Raw genomic sequence first — 22923 nt, forward strand, 5'->3', positions numbered from 1 at the left:
AAAAAAAAGTATATCAATTTATTTGCATTTGTATATAGTTTAATATTTTTACTTTAACTTTTGATCCTTAATCTTTATTAGAAATCAAATTATATAGTTATGGTATAAGTTATAGTTATGGAAGCTTTAGATACAAAATTACTATTTATAGGTTTTAGATTTTGTGGACTTCAAATAATAATCGAAAAAAAAAACGATATACTCAATATATTTTCAATTCAGATAAAAATACTTCTATACATTTCAATTTCCAATTAATTATTATTTACAAGTCGCTTGTTTTTTCTTAAGGGGAGACGTAGGCTCAAAGTCTCCCCTGACAATCCGTCCCTGGTTGTCAGAAATATATTTATAAAAGATAAATATACGCCGTATTAAAATTTAATTAATTTATTAAATTTTTGTCAATCTATATTTTTTTATTTAGACTATTTAGCTTGGCAGAAAAAAAAATAAAAATTCCATTTATATTAATTTTTCTATAGTACAAGAAGCCGCTGGCTTATTTTTGGATTTTAAATTTGGTTAACTGACTTAATATGGTATTCGGTTGTAAAACCACAAAATACTTTTTGGCACTATAAATTTAACTTAACTAGTCATAAAGTATACAAAATTATATTGGTATATCAATTAAAATTACTGATTTTGATCCTGCAAACGAGGATCAAAGTAATGTGGATCATAGGAAATACTAAGAATATTAATTTTAGTTAATAGTTATTTATAGGTGTAAAATTAAATACCACATGTGTATTTTGTTATATTAATTACATGTAAATTTTAATATTATTCGTACATTATATAATTTTTATTATATCTGTTATTTACTATTCAATTTTTATGTACTCATAATTTTTTGTTAATGTAGTTTTTCTGTCCATCATGAAATAATAATATTATGATATATGACATAAATAATATAGGTACATACTATAATAATTAATAGCCAATAGGTACATGAAAATTTGTTCAATGAAGTCTTGTTCAATTGTTATAGCAATAATAAAAATAACTAATATTGGTATGTCGTATAATATGTATATATATAAATAATATTATAATATATTATATAAATTACGTGATTGTCATGAAAGGACAAGTGGTCGTCAGTAGTTATGAGTAAATATTCTGGGGGGATCAAAAATGATTAAGGTGAAACATTTTGAAAATACAATGTAGAGATCAAACCATTTTTATGGACAAGTGCGCTGTAGGTCTTTTTACCTACTTTAGATGTGACGGTATTTGTGTATTAAATTGATAGTTATGGCATTCTAGATAAGAAGCTTGTCTAAATAAAATTAATTTTAATTTTAAATATATATTCAAATAATTGTATTAAACTACACATTTCAATTATAATTTTTATACTTAAAATTAAAATTAACTCAAGTTGTGTAGGTACCTACATAATATATCCCAGACAGCAAAAAAACATTGTCAAAATAACAGTGGAATATTAATTAATTAATTAATATTGAAATTACTATAACGTTTCCATTTAGTTCTAAAAAAAATATTAAATGTTAATGTAACATTTTCAAACAATTTTTTGGACACAAAAATAACTTTTGAACAATGTTAAAATCAATAATATTGTTATAATATAATTTAATGTTTATAAATCTTTAATTGTTATATTATTTGTAGCCAATAGTATTTAATAACTTTATAGAAACTTTGATGACAAACTATTAAAATATTTTGGTTATAATATTTGTTTGATAACTTTCTGGAACATTATTATTTTTTAGGTTATCGATGTTTGTTTAACAAAGTATATTATATTATATTATGTCCATATACAATATTTTACTGTGCAGACCACTGCAGAATATTAATATGTAATAATACATTATACAATAGATATAATGCATATTATAATTATTTTTTAATAATACAGAAAAAAAATTCTGTATAAATAATTGTTTAATTTGATTATAAATAAGAATTTATATCGTTAGGACGAATAAATAATAAGTATGTTAAGTAATGAAAAAAAATGTTACTCTTTATTATAACACATAATATATTTATAAAATTGATGACTAAAATAGTATATTTTTTATTTTTTTGCTAAGATTTATTAGGTACAGCTAGTAGTTTTAAGATTAAATCATAAATAACAGTGATGAATTTGTATTCATAAGAATTAAAACATTGTTAAATATAATATAATATTGATTGTCTTCTTTTTTTCCCCCCTGAAAATGGCATGAGACAACCATATTGCTAATGGTGTATCTATTTCTTTTTCTGTACTGGTTTCATATATTCCATGGACTCTTAAAGCAACTGAAACATATAAGTTATGTTATTATTATTAATACTATGGTTTACTACTGCTATAATAACTTAAGGTTACAAGAGCCAAGTTATATAAAAAATGTATTCATTTAATGGACCAATCATGAGCACTAAATCATATTTAAGGGACCATATAAGGCTCATGAATTTATTCATTAAATGTTTAATGATTTTCATGCCTAACCATAATAAATAATATTGTTATTATGAATTGAAGACAAATTTACAATAGATAGATTTTCCAGAGGGGAAGTAATGATTTGAGGGGAAGTAATGCTAACGCGGTTCCTCCTCCGGTCCTCGATTTAACCGGAAAAAAAAAAGTTTAGTAGCAATTAATTTCAATAGATCTATTTTAATATTGGAATCATCAGTGATGTATAACCATCATATTATCTATAGCTATAGTAAACACTAACTTACTTATTATTTTATTATATATAACATTTTTTATTCTATGGTTTCTTAGAGAATCTGTACATATAGAGCAAAAAAGTGTTGAATGGGTGTGTATAAAGTCTATGACTATAGTTTTATTGTAATAAAAGGTGTATGATAAATATTAAATAAATCTACTTTACCTATAATTAAACAATAGCAGGATAAATTAGCAAAAGATATTTTTTTTTAAATCCATATTGGGAAGAGTTGACAAGGAACTGATCACTAAACAACCTCCTCATAGTACGCCGAACACTATTGCCAAGATCCTTATTAGTTATTAACAATCAGCAATGAAATTCTATGAACCTATATAAGTATTAATAATATTTATATAGTATGAAGAATACAAAAATGGTAAAATTTAACTTCAACTTTATGACCTTTAAAATGGTATAATAATTTATTATAAAAAGATATGTACAATAATGTGGATCTAGGACACTTGGTCCCCTTCATAATTTTATACGCAGACAATTGGTCCCCGGCTTAAATTATTTAAATACCAGGAAATTATATAAAGACACCAACACATAATATAAATGAAATCTAAAACAGATGTTGAAAAAAAAGATAGTCAATATAAGTATAGATAGATGTTTACAAAACAAAGAAATAAATATATTTAAACACAATACCAATTGAAAAAATATTAGTAAATTAGTAATTTACTAGTAAAAGCACACGTAAAAATAAATAAACATTGTATACTTTGACAAGTTTTTAAGAAACTGTTCTTTCCATCAATATAGTGCAGTATAAAAATGCAAATTTACTTTTGTGTATCAATGGACGCATCAATTTTGAAACTTTGCATTTTATAAAATTATTTTTTTTAGACATAAACATAATTTTTTTAAATATCATTAATGTGAGTACTAATTAGAAGTTATATTTCATTAATAAAAAGGTATATACATGTGTCTATCATACATACATAATCATAATATGTAAAGTATGTATTATTTAAATTCAGTCCCCATTATGTATTAATAGAAAACTGATGTTTTCTGTTGGTTGTCTTATCAACTTCTATAATTAATTTTAATTTCGTAACTTATCCATCATACTGTACTATATCAGTTCTGCAATAATATTGTTAAATAATAGTTTTCAAAACCATATTAGCGAAGACAAATATTTTTAAACAAAATTTCAAGTGGACATAAATTAGTCCCACTATAGATTAAAGCTATATATTATGTTCTATAACAACCATTAAATTCTAAAAAAAGAAAAAAGTATGTAATTTAAATGCTTTGTAAATAATGCATTAAAAGAAACTTAAGCTCAAAGATCTAAATACTTTAATTTAAATTTAAATTTAAATCAGAATATATTCCTATTTTGTTATTACTATTACTATTAAACGAGATTACCCTTTGAATGAAAATTGCCTAAATAATTATTTTTATTCACAATGTTACACCAGTTTTTATACATACAAAGTTAATAGAAAAAGTCTGTACAAATATTAATAATATGTAAGATATATACAATATACATATAATATATTATATATAAAGATATATTTTGTAAGATTAATTTTCAATTTGTATACATTAATATTATAGTGTATACAACTCAAGTTAGATTTATATTCAAAAAATAATTGTAGGGAGGTTATAGTGCATCATAATGGAGGTAGACATTTCATGTAGAATTAGAAAGGAACAGTGGGCTGAATCCCCTCCCCCCCCCCCACAATTGACCGTATTTATAAGGTAGGTACTTAAAAAATAAATAAATATTTATCAAGTTTAAGCTGTCAACTATAGTAAGCAAGACATAAATTTCATATACGTCTTACCAGAATGAATTCATTTTTGAAAAAACATTGTATTTGCATACCATTTTTTCCTAAAATTATCTGTAATTTTTGGGTAAAAGTATGAACTACTTGTATGAAAGACCTTGTATTAAATTGTCTAGCGCTAGCTATATACATTTAATATTTTATAAGTTTTGAACTACAAATTAACTGTGGTTTTGATGAAATTTGAACTGTAAATGCTTATGAAAAATAACCACGATGCCTATGTGTTGTTAATATTTTTGCTATAATAAAAACTAAAGTATTACAATTTTAAGCTCTTTTACCGGATAAATAATTTTAATTAACCAATTACAATTCAAGTGAGGGCGGTATAACCAAGCTAGTTACTAATCAATTTTAATACATTCTCATTTTTTTCTCCAATTATTTTAAAAAGCACTGAGCATTTTTAATTTCGACCTACTAAAAGTATAAACTAGATACAATTTGCTTCCAAAAACATACATTGGGCATCAAAGTTTATGATCAGAGCATTTTTTCTGCCAGAAAAGTTGAGAAGTTACAAACATTCTAAAATACCTCAAATAAACGTCTAAAATTAAAAGACTGGATAGAATAAAAATAAAATTGTAACTAATTTTCAAGCCCCTCTCCCCACATTGAAAAATCCTGCGCACGCCACTGGCAAGGAAACCACAAATATGGGAACTTAAGATTAGAGAGCTCCTACTATCATCATCTTGTTGTGTCAGAGATAGATACTTAATATACAAAAAGGTATTTAAAGGAGGTATTTATTAAAAGAAAATATTAATGACAAAAATAATAAAAAAAATAATCAACTGAACAGATCATTAATACAGTAATCTACATATTATTACAAGTAAGTTTTTTTTTTTTATGTGTTGGTCATTAATTAAATTTGTTTTGTTCCATTAATAAAATGGAATGGAAAAGAAATGAAAGCTAACTAATTTAAAAGAAATTATGAATGATGGTTTGGTAAGTTTGGATTGAAAAATAAATGCAGATCAAAACTGAATTTTATTTAGCACAATATTAAAATCTATTAATAATATAATGTGTGCAAGAACAAGAATACAGAATTGATACTTAATTCAAATTATATCTTAAGCTATATTTCACGTACAAATAAGGACAAAAAAATAATTAAAATGAAGAATATTATGATGAACCATGCGTGTTACGCATGCTCATTATTTGCTGACAAGATTTAGTAGTGTTTCTGCTTGAACAGGTTCTTCAATTATAGTTTGAACAGCTGCTGAGTTGGGCGATGGTGGTTGTTCTACTTCATAGCAATCTTCTTCTAATTTAGTGTCTTCTGTTTTTTAATTTTGATTTTCTTCTTATTCATGCTCATATGTCCATATCTACACAAAAATAAAATTAACCGTTCTGATGCATAATCGGACAATTCCACAGTGAGTTGTAAGTGGGCATGTGAAATTCACAACCAATACTTCTTCGGCTTACATTATTAAATAGTAAAATAAATATTTATTATAATAATAATAGTAAAAGTGGAATATTTTTCATAGGCTAGTACATGATTAACAATTTTGAACCCATTTCATTAAGCATTACAAATGAGAATAAAAGAATTTAAGATACTACATTCTTAACAGGTTAATTTATCCTGATACTAAATTCTTAGTTAAGCAGATAATAATATAATAACAACCACCACCCACTAGCTAATATTAGAAAGAAAAAAGCAAACATTTATAACTATCTACCAGAAAATGCTTATAGTTGGAATGAAATTTGAACTATAACAAAACATGAATTAAAAAGTATCAATATGATCCAATTCAATATAATCATGAAGAACAGGATTTTTTAAACTTACATATTTTAATACTCTAATCACATATCTAGTCAAGTTTAAAATTTGACTAGTTACAAAAAAAGATTTAGAATAAGTTAATTTTTATTATGAAAAATGTAATTTAGATTATTATCCCGTATCAATTAATTAAATATTTATATTGTTATTATGTACTATAATAAATAATAAACAATATTATCAAACATGTAAGCATAATATAAAACATTTTAAATGTTATACTACTTTCCTATAAAATTGATTTAAAGTTTTTTTTTAATAAACTAAATCTCATTTTTAGTATACCCAATATTTTTAATTTTTGACAACTATTTTTTTTTTTAAACACTTGATATTATAAAAATTATAAATACTTAATATTTTTAAACATATTTGATTTTTACACGGTTGAATTTTAACATGTTATTATTAATTACAAAAGTATTATGTTCAATGTTCATGCCAACAAAAATAATGCGTTTATTATGAAACTTTTTCTGATAAGTTAGTAATTATGAACAGTTTTCAAATATAAACAATAAACTAATTTGAAAAAAAATATAATAAATCTAAGCATATTACAAGCTATTTTTAATATAATAAAATAATAATTAACAAGAAATTTGACTTAGTGTCAACATCTTTTACCGCATTGGCATTCTTACCTGAAGAAAGCGTAAAATCTTGTATAATTGTCCTGATCACTGTTTAATTTTAGTTTTTAATATGCTGAGGTCGCATAAATATATTAATGTACCAAAAAAAAAAAAAAAAAAATACAATTATTTGGCACTTAGCTATAGTTTTACTACACAACGTGAATAATAAAAGTAACTAGAAGAGGGTGTTAGTAAGAAAGGAGACATCCGAAATTCTTTTTAAAAACAGAAATATATTAGGTTCTTAAATAAAGAAGGAAATATATTTGATTTTTTTCTAGTTTATTAATATAGGCGAGAATGCTAACCGTTGTCTGATTGTTTTCTACGTTGTCTAGTATGTATGATGCTACGTCTCATGGTGAATGGTCTAATTTTTCCATGTAGTTTATAGTATAATCTACAGGCATTGCATACTGGGTCTTCATTTATTCGTCGCCATATTGTTGAACATGTAGTTCCACAATGACTGCAAATTCTCTGAATCGATGATTCCCTAGGCTGAATTAAAACATTAATAATACTTATAATAAGTAGATCAAGAAATAAATATTATATAAAACAATACTCATCATTATACTTACAGTACATTTTTTGGGTATATTTGGTGAAGCATTTATGTCTTTAACTTGCTGTTTTACTTGATGACCATCTGTGGCTTGTGTCTCATATATCTTGCTCTTTTGTTCTGACGATACTAATTTACCACGTACCACAGTAGCGCTCTTCAGTGTGCCAGGAGACTGACCATTATCACTCTCAGTGGATAATTCTTGAATATGAGTAGCAGCAAATAACAGCATACCCATGCGATCTGACGGATCTGTAGGAGCATTTGATTGATCCTGATTGTTGGCCCATTCACCAACTTGCATAACTTGAGGACGTAATTCAGAAGTTGTACCATCAGGATTCTATAAAAATAAAATATATTGTACTATAATAAGTACTAAAACTATAGTAAATTTGAGTACTAACTTTTGTTTGAAATATTTGTGTTTGGCCATTGTCTTGTAAATTAGGCCATGCATAAGCAGGCTTCACTATAACAGCAGAGGAATTGGCACGGATTTTTTTAGTTTTCCTAATTGTAACATTTCCTTCATCTGATGAATTAGTATCATCACCAGCAACTTGTGTTTGGAAACCGCTTAATTCCAATGCTCTAGTTGGATAACTTTGTTTACGACGGTCTTTGCTCGTACTTGAATCCTAGTTAAAACAATAAAACACCGTCAAAATAATAGATATATTAGAATTTTATAAAATTTAATGAATCTTACCCAGGATTTTGGAATGCAATTGACTGAAGAAAATGGCTTTTGGCCAATTTTATGGGTACCATTAACGATTGTACCATTTACCATTGGGAATTGTACATTAGCAATAACTTTTGGTCCTTCTTGTTGTTCATAGTTTTCATTTCCATCGTCATCACTCTCAGTGGATAATTCTTGAATATGAGTAGCAGCAAATAACAGCATACCCATGCGATCTGACGGATCTGTAGGAGCATTTGATTGATCCTGATTGTTGGCCCATTCACCAACTTGCATAACTTGAGGACGTAATTCAGAAGTTGTACCATCAGGATTCTATAAAAATAAAATATATTGTACTATAATAAGTACTAAAACTATAGTAAATTTGAGTACTAACTTTTGTTTGAAATATTTGTGTTTGGCCATTGTCTTGTAAATTAGGCCATGCATAAGCAGGCTTCACTATAACAGCAGAGGAATTGGCACGGATTTTTTTAGTTTTCCTAATTGTAACATTTCCTTCATCTGATGAATTAGTATTATCACCAGCAACTTGTGTTTGGAAACCGCTTAATTCCAATGCTCTAGTTGGATAACTTTGTTTACGACGGTCTTTGCTCGTACTTGAATCCTAGTTAAAACAATAAAACACCGTCAAAATAATAGATATATTAGAATTTTATAAAATTTAATGAATCTTACCCAGGATGTTGGAATGCAATTGACTGAAGAAAATGGCTTTTGGCCAATTTTATGGGTACCATTAACGATTGTACCATTTACCATTGGGAATTGTACATTAGCAATAACTTTTGGTCCTTCTTGTTGTTCATAGTTTTCATTTCCATCGTCATTTTTAGTGCTATACAAACCATTGAAACTATTAATATAATATATTAGATTGGTTGTCAATAATAAAAAATAATTATACATTTTTATAAAAAAATGTACGAAATGATACTTACTATTCTTTATCATAATCGTCGTCTGGTTCAGTTCTAACTAAAATAATATTTTCGTCATCATTATATGTTACATACTCATAATTGTTGTCAGTACAAATTGTTTCATCTCCTGAAACTGTTTCTTCCGAATCATAAGCTATTGTAACCTCTGCTGCCATTTCATCACACCTTTGAATAACTTCAACCATATATGAATAAATGTGTTATAAACTTATATACCTAAAACTTATATTACCTATGTATATTTAAATATACACACTATTTCAAGTGTATTTTTTTTAAAACTTACCATGAGAAGCTAGAGATGCATATGTTTCATAAGGTGGAAAATTATAACTATTATTCATGTTATTAGCTGAACTATTGGCCTTAATGTAACAAGGATCAGATGATACACCAGATGATGAAGAGTGATTTGAATCCACAGGACGACTGTACACTTCCTCCTATTTGTATTTAGAATAAAATTAATTTATAAATGTTTTCATTTGAATATTTAAAAAATATCCTTACAATTGCTGTTTTTTTAATCACGTCATACAAAACACGTTCTTGACGTTTGTATGTTTCTCTATGGCTGTAACACTGTTCAGTATTTTGCAAACATTTTGAACAAAGTTTATTTGGCAAATCTTCAGCATCGCTAATTTGTACCTGAAACACATTTGTATTAATAATTGATACACAATTTGTTTTATTATTATTTTCTATGATGCTATGTTATCTTAAATATATTATATAAATCTCGTGTCACAAAGTTTGTCCAGGATAAAATCCGAAACTACTGGACCGATCTTGATGAAATTTTTTATACTGTGTGTAATTTGGCCCAACTTAAAAGATAGCCTAATTTAAAAAGGAAAAGAACCAACCTCAGGAGGTGCTCAAACGGGTATTTTAAGATTTCCGATGGAAATTTTTGTTTATAAATGGTTGCCATAAGTTTTTAAGCTATTATAATAATATTAAAAAAAAAAAAAAAAACTATTTGCTTTACTTTTTAGGTGTAAATTATAAAATAATATCTAACTATAAAAATGTGAAATGAAAATCTCTGTACAGGCTAAACTCTGGAACTAATTATCAGATCTTCTTGATTTTTTTTTAACGAAAGAGTATTTTACGGATAAGGTTTATATGAAAGAAAATTTAGGAAAATCCACCGGTGTATAATATATTGGTTGCTAGTGGTTAATCGGGAAAATTTGTTGACTATCTTTTGTCAATATACATACAAGATCTGATAAGTAAGTCCAGAGTTTAGTCTGTATAGTTATAGTCTGTGTATTTGTATAGTTAGTGGGTAGATTAGTAAGATAATATGATTATAATATAATTTGATTATAAGATTGAGTCTTATAGAGTTGATTTAACGGTCAACGAAATGTATGGGATCAGCCAGTAACTTATAATCTACAATTATATATTAGTACATCCTATGAGTCTTAAGAGCATAGACTTTGGATTTTCAAATAGTTAGCTAGTATCCATTTATATAAAACTATTAGATAGGTAGCTACAGCTGTTTTTTATTTAAAAAAATAGTTTATTGTATATAGGTGTAACAAAAAATAAATTGTTAATTAAATTCAAATTTTAGAACATTATAAAATATATTCTTAAGTGAATTGTTATGCTCAATTATTAGGAACTATTAAAATTTAACCACGAAAATAGGCAGAACAATTTGTTAATAAAAACAAACAATAGATAACACATAAATAGGTGTTCTAATAATTATCAGATTAACTATTACAGTGTTTGGAAGGAACAAGTTCCAACAGGAACGAATTCTTTTTTTTTAAGGAACAAGGAACGGAACGAATTTTTTTTTATAAGGAACTTTCCAAACACTGTACTTTTATATAATTATAAAATTAATATATCTTGAATTGTGTTTAATTTAGAAATAACATTTAATTAAGTATATCGTTTATATAATTTTAATAGTAGGTATTATATAATAAATTAAAAACTTACTATTAATTACAGTAAGTAAGGAAAACAAACTATAAATAAATAAGAGTTTTCGAATAAACCTATTGTCAAAATAAATAGCACGTGTACATGACAATCATACATGACAATTTGTTGATCCAAGAAAATATATAGATATTTTAATTAGGCAACTTATTTGATGTTACTTTACAAAATTCATATGGTATAGCCGTTCTAAAATCTGTTCGTAGTTCTTACTGTAAATGAAGAATACCTTTATAACTTTATACCTATTGCTGATAATGGTCATTATTTACCGGTTAAATTTTACCCAGTAGTTTATTATTATTTTATTATATACAATTATAACTTCACTGTACACGATAATATTACGAAATATCTCAATAACAACTACTATTCGAAATGTGTTGGATAAATAAAGAGCTAAATAAAAGAGTATCGTTTGCCTACTGATCAATCGTATTATAGTGGTATTATACAATATTATTGGAAACGTCGATGACGATGAAAAATAAAAACCGACCGCTTATAATCACGCGCATTCACCAGATGTGCGACGCATTTACGTTTTCGACAGCGGTTGCGACGATTTTTAGCACGGACCAAGATCTACTAAGAAGATGTGCAACAGAGTCTTCGTCAGTGACGCGTGGGAGTGGGCAGGTCCCAAAGTGTCTACAACTGCCTGGTGGAGTTTTAATATTTTTGAAAATCGGACCCAGAATCTCGGGTGCCGCAAGGAAGAGGATGATAGTGAACAATAAGTTCGAGCAAAAAATGGATGGAAGAGTGATGAAAAAACCGACCCAAACGCGGGTGGCACGATGATAGGAAAAAAACCAGGGGTACAGCCTCCGACTTAGCAAGAACGAGAGCAGATACCGGAGCGGCTATAAATAAAAACCTGTTTGCCCCGAATAGAGGGGCATGGGGGGGGAGAAATGTTGAGGACATGCGACGAGGGAAGGACGAAAATAAAAAATAAAATAAAAATAACGCACACACATACGTGGTACGAAAACATGTATGTGCCAATGATAAAAACGATACGAAGAGCCAAAATGTCAATATACACATCATTATAAATTATAATATCATTACGGTGTGACATTACGACAATATTTTCCGATGATAATGACGATTCCTCACTAGAGTAATAGAGAATACCTACGGGAAAACAAATATTAATGGTATCATAAATTATATAATATTTTAATATTATTAAATTTCCCGGGTTTTAGGAAAAAATCGTTATTATCATCGCCGTGATATTGTCACAATCATTTCGATATCATATTATTATTATATATTTCTCATGACATAACAACAAAAACAGAAACCACGGCCACACGAAGGCGGTAATGATAATTATCGTGTGTGGTATCCGGTGGGGGTGGTGGTGACAAATCAATCACACGCGTACGTACGAACGCGCAATTACGTGCTTGATTACCGCTGCCAAACAATGGCCTATCATAAAGCGGTCGCCATTATCAATAATGTTGGCAGGCCGTGGGCGTCAGCAGCGGTCAGCGCCCGGGCGCGCATGCCCGTTATGAAACTAGTGATCGACCGAGATACGGCGGACAGGTTTGGCGCGTTGGCCGATTATTATCGTCCGGACGTACGCGAGCGGTGCCTCGTGGGGTGGCTGCCGCACGCACCGCAGACGCACGATACGCGTTAACGAAAGACGCCGCTCGGAGTACGCACGGACGGACGGATGGATAAATAAATGTGGATAGATAAAGACGGAGTGAGCGAGATAAAGGGGAGAGAAATAATAATAATAACAATAAATGGCGGCGCCGATGATAAAACCGCGCAACGCCATTATCGGCAGCCACCGAACGCATTATCACATTTTCGTGTTTTCCCGTATTATCTCGGCCTTTTAACAATATTTCCCGTCCTGTTAACACGACGACCGCCTGCCATAAACAAATAATATTGAAAAGGATTATTATGATTTGGGCGCGTGCCCGTCCCCTTACCCCGAATACACGGTAGATTTTCTCCGACAACGAGGGCACCTGGTTGTTGAACACCGATTCGCCTTCGTCCACCTTTAGCGTGTTTAGGCACAGACGGCACATCTGATAGATATCCGTCGGGCTCGTCGTAGTCATCTTCGTCGTGATCGTGGTCGTTAGGCTAGTTGTGGACATCGTCGTCGTTGTCGTCAACTCTGCTGTCGTCGACGTCGTCTGTGCTGGCGGCGGCGGCTCCTTCGTCTCGCCGTTGGTGCTGCTGTCCATCGCGGCGTCTATTATATCGGCGTGCGGATGAAACTGATGAGAGAATCGTTTTCGGCCCGAAAAAAATTCGGAAAACTATTCGGAACGCTGGCTGTCAATCGTTGGCGGGTGGCCGACGAGCAATAGGTACGATAAACCGTGTACACTAAATGACGCTATCACATACGGACGATTATTAATCTCCATAAACGCAAATGGTGGTCCTGCTCAGACTGCGGCCACGGCGGGAATGGGGGGATGGCTATCAATGTCAGTCAGGCCCGACCGCCACAGTCCCATCGCCCCCGCTCCATCGGACGGCCGAACACCGCGACCCACGACACCGTGGCGTCGACGTGCGAACCATTCAACGTTGGCAGCACTGCGGACCACGTTATCCCGAGTCCACGTCGACGGGGGCCCTCCTCCTCACCGCCATCCTTAATGCCGAGCGCGAACAACAAACAACCACGCGCGTGATTGGTGCAAAGACACTGTAAGCAGTGTTCACATATTATGGCCGCCAAGGAGGTTCCGACTTTTGAGAGCTGCGGCTGCGGATCTAAACGAACACGATATATTATAATATTCTTTTGTCCTGTGTTATTATAATATTTTTGTAATATTTTAATTTTATTATCATTATTTCTTCTCACCGACCGTTTACAGTGTTATATTTTCGTTATCGTTATCGTTTCTCCGTTGATAGGCGCCTTAAAACACAACGTTTTACGTCCGATAGTCGATACCCGCGAACAACATGTCCTAATTATAGGACTGGACGCCGCATGACGAATTAATTATTTTTCATGCGACACAATACGTGTACACATTATACACATACTACTACGTGCTACTGCAACCTGTGTACACATGTGACATTTTCAGTAAATAAGTGTCAAGCTCAAATCATGCGTCACGCAGTCTAGCGGCTTCAAATTATATTCCTATGCATGATTAATCAACTATAAATATACGAATAATATAATGAATAATGATCATAGGCGCAAATAGGGGAGGGGGCTTTAGGAGCTACCCACCACACCACAACATTACCTACATTTTGTTTTAAGCCTATTCAATATTATCAAGGTAGTACTTTAGCCACTCCCCACCAAATCACAAATTCTTTTCGCTATATGCTAGGATATTATACCACGATGATGAAAGTCTAATCAACTACGGATTTAACAAAGATAATACTATAAAAATATTGATATTTTAAGATGTACAAGCAATTTACTATTTTAAAATACTCATAACTAACTTTAAAATTAAAAAAATATTATATACGAAGACAATTCTTATTTGAATTACAACAAAACAACTTAAATCGTTATTTTTCGTCTAAATTTGAACTTGGAATGACAATAGAAATTTCGTGATTGTATCTATAATTTTGAGATTTTCAGGTATGTGTTAGAATAACTTATGAACAACCATTTACTGTATATTAAATTCTCGAGTTGTTTCAATTAAAATCAGGAGTTTATTAATTTATAACTACAAAATAATTTACAAATTTTCGTGAATTTGATGAATTTTGTAAAGCGCTTATAATAAAAATTACGTCATGTACCTATTTCCAATATTTTAAAATTGTCAAAATTATTACTTATGAGAAATCATAGGTTCGTACATTTTCTAAATATTTAACCTAGCAATCCTATCAGACATTTTTTAACAACAGTATAATAACAAAATATTTACGATCGTTCTTATACAATTGGTATTTAATTATTTTAATAAATTTAATTGCATTAAAAATTAAATTTAAAAGCTTCTAAAAAATGAATTAACAAAATCATTTTCGTATTACCGTATAAAATGGCTAGAATATAAACTTTTACTCTATTAATTTAGTATAAGACCAATTGGTATTTTTGCAGTTCATATTTTCATTTAGTTAACACTCTCATTACTACTTTTTTACTTAACAATTTTCAACTATAAAATATGTTAATGCTATTAATTACACTAAATTATATTTTGCATCATTGAACCATATTGCTGTGCTACAAAGACAAATATTCATTATAAATATCTTATTTTGTTCCATAAGATCATAATTTAAAAATATATGTTATAGTCCTAATGTTTTTATTTATTGACTTTTAAGAGAATGTCAGAGTATTTTTTTTCTCCCTGGCCCACAACAATATAACAAGTTTTATATTCAAAATAATAATCATAATCATATTTAGAGAAATCGATACCGTGATTTTCTGTTTTTGTCTCACACACGCGTGACAGAGTATTTTAGACGTGTTTTTTTTGGCAAACATTCCAATTTATCTATTGAAGCGATAAGAATTATAAAAACAGATATGAATTTGTCGTAAAGTCTACTTCAAATCGACTTTCCCACATGTTTGATATAATCTCCCAAATTCCTAAAAATTTCAAATTAAAAAAGAGTATTTAAAAGTTGTCGTATTTAAATTTTCGGAGAAGTTAAAATAAAAAAATGAAAAATGCGGAATAGTCGATTTCGAGTAGACTTGACGAAAAATCCAAATTGGTTTTTAAAATTCTTATCGCTTAATTAGATCAATTGGAAAAATACCATTCTAAAATCCTATGTCGCGTGAGTGTTAAACAAAAACAGAAAATCACGGTATCGAATACCAATGATATAATATTATTATTTTGTTTGTTATTGTTTGTTTTAAAGTTACACCAATAACTAAAATAATACTTTTTTCCATATAATATAAAATAACGTGTTACTAGTCAACAACTACCAACAACTGGTATAAGACAGACTGACACATTATTGTCAACGGGATTTTGGAATCATACACTATCTGTATATTACTATGTATCTGTACAATCATTTTCAATTGTTTGATATCTTATCTTGAAATTACCTGATCAACTGACGAACCAGTTTATACAGTGTAAAAGTTACAAATTATATCAAGCAACTTTTTTTTTTATTTTATACACAATTACCTAATACAAATCTACATTTATAAATAATATAAATATACAGTACACACACGATGAACGAAAAACCACCGAGTTATTTTTTTTTTTACATCAACATTTATGGTCCAAACGACTAGGATCGGTTTTTTTTTTCATTTCATACATGTACGTTTGGTAAAGTGCGTTTGCGTCATTCAGTGCGTTCGCGAAGTTTCGTTTTTGCAACTAAGTCATTACATAACTTAGCTGTAAGCACGTGTAAACCATAGGTAAATCATAGAGAAACTACGTCGCGTTTTAAATAATAAAAGAAAATTAATAGAGAAGAAGCACAAGTCAAACACATTTGAAGTGCTGATTACATACAACACTAATGAAATTACTACACAAATTGAGCTATTAGAAAATGCGTTTAACAAATATGTTATCACACATGATGAATTAGCTCAAGAATTTTAGGAGGATAGTGAATTAGACAGTCTCATTGACCAGTTTGAATATTATAGCTTTAAAGATCAGTTTGAAGCTATGGGACATAATAACCAAAACATTGATAAGACATAAATGATGCATTATCTGAGTAGTAGCTTAACGGGGCAAGCAGCATCAGTTTTATCATCAATGTCATCTGATGGTCATAGTTATACAGAAGCATGGAATTTAATCAAAGGTCAGTTTGACAACAAACATCTAGTGTTTCAAACACATTTACATTGCTTGTTCACACAACCAGTGGTACAAGCTGAAGCACCGAACATATTGAAAACGTTGATCGACACAACTAACAATTATATACGAGCATTGGAGACATTGGTACGCCTTGTTGATCATTGGGATGATGTAATAGTACATACAATATAAACTAAACTGCCGCCTGATGTACGTAAAATCTGGAAAATTGATTCGGCAGGACAGGCAGATTTTCCAACGTGGAAAACATTAAGTACATTTGTGGAAGGTCGCATACACACACTGGAGCTCATGCGCAATTTGATCTTAGTAATGGGAAGAGGGCATTCTGAGCTTCGAAAAAGAAGTAGCAACCCTCGGGCTCTCTTGGACGCTGTACCAATGTCACACCGACAAACGTACCCAGTCACTTTTGATGTGATTGATGGTGAGACTATCAATGTCCAAGGACTTAAATGGATTCCAAACCTGGATAGGCTAAGCTACAATGTCTGACAGAACCCAGTGCGTTACAGCAAACGAGCCATTATCTCGGAAATCGCACGAATCTACGACCCTCTTGGATTACTACCGCCGGTCACAACTGAGCTGTAAAGGTTAATGAAGTACCTTTGGTCTATAGAACTTGGTTGGGATGACAACATACCAGAAGAAGCGGCAGAGGCCTGGACACGTTACCACCAAGAGTTGCTAGATTTGTCGTCGATTCGAGGTCCCCCGTCTGGTCGCCAGATAAAATGTCAAATATGAGTTACACGGTTTTTCTGATAGTCCCGAAGCACCATATGCAGCTGTGGTATATCTACGCGTCGTGGCACCTGACGATCCAGCAAAATGTTTTTTGTTAATGGGTAAATCGAAAGTCGCCCCGTCAAAACGGATCATGATTCCAAGATTGGAGCTCTGTGGCGCATGGCTTTTAGCTCGAGTATTACATTTTGTGTACCAAAATCTAACTAGAATAAATATCGAGATTGATAGCCTAGTCTGATTCTACAGTGGACCTGGCATTGATTAAGTCACAAACAGAGCAATTTAAGACATTCGTAGCAAATAGAGTTGCACAAATACAGAAAACAACCACACCAGACATGTTGAGGCATGTACCAACCCAGGAGAACCCAGCAGACTGTGCATCGAGGGGACTGTCACCACAAGAACTCGCCAACCATGTTCTGTGGTGGATGGGACAGACTTTTCTTAGAATGTCTGAAGAACATTGGCCATCCACAGAAGCAGTGATGTCGACAGATGAAACTCACAAGGGGCAACTTAAGACGAAGGTAATCACGCTGATCACGACCGAAACCTTGGCCGAATGTCCGCTATTGTACCAGTCGGACAATTGGACAAAAATAACGCGTTTGACTTGCTACTTGCTGCGAGTACGTAAGCGTCGCCATAGACGGAAAATTCCGAACTATCAGACGCCACCCACGTACGCTGAGATAGATGAAGGTTAAATAGAATTGATGCAATGGACACAACGAGTGTATTTTTCGATGAACTCGACAATCTGTAGCATAACCGATCATGTACCTCTAAGCTACGGAAGCTCACTCCATTTCCAGATTGCGAAAACGTGATAAGGGTGGCCGATGTTTACGACGTGCAGATTTACCGTTTGAAGAAAAATGTCCAATTCTATTACCTAAAGAAGCACGGATGACTAGGCTATTGATCGACCACGTACATAGAAGCAATGGACACCCAGGTGCAGAAACAGTACAGACCATTATACAGCGACATTTTTGGGTACTATCGGCAAGAAGTGTTATTCGAAAACAACTACACCGTTGTATACCATGTTTCAGAGCACTACCTCGAGCTCCTCAGCCGCTCATGGGAGATTTACCACAACAACGACTTGAACAAATCAAACCATTCAGGAAAGTCGGCGTTGATTTTGCGGGACTATTCGACGCTTTACACTTTACGTGAACGTTGGACTTTGATTCAACAGATCCAACTTTACTTCTGGCAACGATGGCAAAAGAAATACATACAAACTCTGCAAACGAGGAACAAATAGCAACGACCAGACCGTAACCTGGCAGTGAATGACTTGGTCATCATTAAGGAAACCACTCCACCACTCACATGGAGTACAGCATGTGGTGTCAAATTATACCCTGGCGAAGACAATGTCGTCCGAGTAGCTGATGACAAATTAGCTAATGGAAAAAACTCTCACGCGTCCAGCGGTGAGGTTATGCCCGACACCACAGTGATTGAATCTGGGATCATTCAAGGAGGGTGGTATGTTCAGGCGTTGTGTGACAGCGCAGAACACGAGATAACCAGTATAAAAGGCCATACCACGGTTAGGTGCGTTTATGTTTTCTTGTACCGACTGCACGGACAAAGTTAAGTTTAGTTTTGTCACCGTCACCTTACCATCACCATCATCTCGTCGTCACCTCACCGTCACCGTACAGTCATCTCACCGTCATTTTGTCACCAGGGCCACGGAGCAACATCAACCGCCGTACCCGCTCCGGTTTTTATGAAACTTTTTTATATTACTGTTATTAGAATTATTGTTACTAGATTAAGATCCCTATGCCAGCCGGCATATTTGTGTCCCAGAATTAATTGTTACCCGGCCGTTACCCGGCATAATACCCGCACCAACTAGTTTTATTTTAAGAGTCACCTAACACATTCAGTCCACAATTACCGTAGTTAACACGGTAACCTATTAGTAGGTACCTATTAGTTTTTGTACATAATATAATTATTGACTTATTTACTACATATTGTATTTTACGTATTTTATTTAATCATTTAGTACTTTAATTAAACATAATATAAGTACCTACATTGATTTATCACAACTTATTGGTAAGTACTAAGTTTTACTAGTTGGTAATTGCAAAAATTAAAATAAATAATACAATATGTCATTAACTTAAGACATTTAGATTTCAGTTTTATCATTTATACATAATATACTATTTTTGTTCAAATGTATACCTAACCAAGGAACACTGGTACTTAGTGGATAATACATGACTTGTTATACAATCAAATGGCATATGACAACACAGAAATATTGCAACCAACTAACGTCTAAGATGTTCCTGCGACCCGTCAGTTATTGTAGAGTTTGTTTTGCTGATTTGAATGATACAGGGTCTTTAAAGTGTTATATTGTCATAGTATATATTTTCACTATGAAATATGTAAATTATGAAAACCTGACCTATGTTAAAACAATTTGGAATTATAATATATTCTGGTTGGATTTGATATTAACTCACTGGCATGAATCTGTGGTTTTAAATTAACATCAGAAGACGCAATTTCGATAATTTGGTACATTTATCTATTTATACTTAGATTTCACTTATATCTCTAGTTTGGACCGTAGAAAAATATATAATTGTTACCTATTCATTAATTTTAATGGGAATGATTCATATTTTTCAATTGCAATTCATTGTACATATTTTTTACGTATCTAAGATTTCAAATCTGAAATTAGCTTTTTCGTCACAATTCAATGTGTAGGTATTCTTTGTTTATTTAATTTTTAATTAGCCATTTGATTTAAATTAAAATTATTATTGGATATAATTCATTTTCTTCAAACAGTTTAAGAAAAAAGTTTAAAAAAAAGACCACGCTTGAAGCACAATGTATGTAAAAGGTATTTTTGTATTATTTTGTAAAATTATTAAGATGTTATTGGCCAGCCATAATATGCATTGGAGACGTTTGGACGTTAGAATGTTATCGCATGAGACAATCCGATTGTCAATCGTTTGCTAGATAATATAATATAAATATACCCTCGTCAGTATCGACGCGTATTCTAAACCGAGCGCAACAGTTTAGTGTAATACAACAGGTCTTAGTGTAATATTTTATTAATATTATATTCGAATTAAAACTAATAATGGATAAAAGTATAAAAGATATTTTTTATGAGAAGTTTAGTGCACTTTTATTTAAAAAAAAAGAGAAGATAATTGTTTTTATTTAAGCACTGAAAAAATATAATAAATATACAAGTGAAGTTATAAATGCTAAAGAAAAAAAAATAAACAACGAAGTGATTACAGACGATTAAATTGATTTGACGTTATGGATATTATGGATAATCATAAGCTAATCATCCCGTTAAAAGCAGGTGAAACTAAAATTATTTACTATGTAAAGAATGAAGAACTATACGACATTATGTGCGAAGCTCATATAAAAATTGGTCATGGAGGGCGAACCAGAATGATGAACGAATTGCAGAACAAATTCAAAAATATAACATATGAGATGCAGAAGAAGTTGCACATCACTTATTAAATATATTTCTTATTTTCGGTGCGCCAAATATTTTACATTCCGACAATGGACGAGAGTTCGTAAATAAAGTTATATCAGAGCTGTGTTCAATGTGGGATGGTGTGAAAATTGTGCATGGTAAACCACGCCACAGCCAAACACAAGGATCCATCGAAACGGCAAACCAAGATTTCCAAAATATACTGAGAGGTATGATGAAGATAATGACACTACAAAATTGTCAGAAGCATTACCATTTGTCCAATTTGCGAAAAATACGACGTATCATCAAGGTATTAAGCAAACGCCATACGAAGCTATGTTTGGCACTAAAGCACAACGAGGTCTTTTAACATCTTCTCTTCCACGAGAACAAATAGAAAAACTAGCAACAGAAGAGGAGTTAGAACAAATACTTCAGTCAATAAGTTAAGTAAGTATAAATTATAAAATTAAATTAAATATATTAATATGCAGTGACACCTTGTAATTTGTATGCATAAAGTGTGATCGATATATAGTAACTAAATAAGAATTTTTTTGACAGCCCCTCAAACTGACCTAGAAAATAAAGGAAGTGATGACAATGAAGTACAGGAAGAGTCTAACGGTAAAAGCGACGATAATCTTGACAATCAAGCAAATAATGATGAAGATAAGCTCAGCGAAACAAGTGATGACAAAAACCAAAATGAATTATTAAGTATGTAATTTAAAATAATAATACCTATTACAAAAATAATTCAAACAAATATTTTGTATTTAAAAGATATAAATGAAAGGAAGGAGAATACAATTAAGAATAGAGCTTTGGCACTAAATGGACTTCAAACACAAGCAAGTGTAATGCTGCGATCGTCGAACCAAAAATGTCCACCTGCTCAAGTAGGTGATACTGTTCGAGTGCGTGTTCCAGATATTGATCGAGGACGTATGGATTACCAAAAAATCTTGGCTGTTGTAATGGACGTTGATAATGACTTCTACAAATTAGGAACCAAATATGGGATTATCAGTCAGCTGTACACTCGAAATCAATTTGCAGTGTGCACAGAAAAATTGATATCGTTAAACGACGTTTTATCCGATAAGACAATGTCTTTGAGACAGATATCGACAGCTGCTTCCAAAAGTGGTGGCCAAGGTTATGTAAGATGCAATTGTAAAAAAAAAATGTAATACAAAAAAATGTAATTGTAAGAATGGGGGAATACTTTGTAACAGTAAATGCCACGATAGTTTACCGTGTTGTAATAAATAAGACTTAATAAAGCATATACTTATACTACCTAAACTTAAATATTAAAAAATTAATTTGTTCAACTATATTTATTTATGAATTTATTAGGTATCTATTTGATTATATATTATGTTGTCGTTGTCACACATGTCAACATTCACTAAATAACTATTGCGCATGTCAACAAATACTGGTAAATGTCCGCATTGTGAGATATTTGAAATAATTGATAACATTCACCAAAATTATTAGTGAATGTCGACATACACCGGTGACTGTCAACATTTACTGCCATGCGGTCATACACCTTAACACATAC

General features: G+C 31.2%; 1 protein-coding gene across 2 annotated transcripts in view; it reads right to left on the reverse strand.

The window, feature by feature from the left end:
• Positions 1–2141: 2141 nt before the first annotated feature.
• LOC132935020 (uncharacterized) overlaps positions 2142–22923 on the reverse strand; it is a 49195-nt gene continuing 28413 nt past the window's right edge. The window contains exons 2-13 of one of the 2 annotated variants that reach the window (XM_061001453.1): positions 14116–14322; positions 13217–14021; positions 9777–9917; positions 9553–9709; positions 9264–9441; positions 9001–9160; positions 8696–8929; positions 8320–8631; positions 8015–8248; positions 7621–7950; positions 7345–7537; positions 2142–2298 (exon numbers count right to left, since the gene is read on the reverse strand). In XM_061001453.1, the coding sequence (XP_060857436.1) occupies positions 2156–2298; positions 7345–7537; positions 7621–7950; positions 8015–8248; positions 8320–8631; positions 8696–8929; positions 9001–9160; positions 9264–9441; positions 9553–9709; positions 9777–9917; positions 13217–13480 (2346 nt within the window). In that variant the 5' untranslated portion in view covers positions 13481–14021; positions 14116–14322 and the 3' untranslated portion in view covers positions 2142–2155. Of the gene's footprint in view, positions 2299–5741; positions 5923–7344; positions 7538–7620; positions 7951–8014; positions 8249–8319; positions 8632–8695; positions 8930–9000; positions 9179–9263; positions 9442–9552; positions 9710–9776; positions 9918–13216; positions 14022–14115; positions 14323–22923 lie in introns of those variants that run through there. The other variant, XM_061001454.1, reaches the window with a different exon arrangement.

This window comes from Metopolophium dirhodum, chromosome 1 (assembly GCF_019925205.1).
Source record: "Metopolophium dirhodum isolate CAU chromosome 1, ASM1992520v1, whole genome shotgun sequence".
NCBI classification, from domain to species: Eukaryota; Metazoa; Arthropoda; class Insecta; order Hemiptera; family Aphididae; genus Metopolophium; species Metopolophium dirhodum.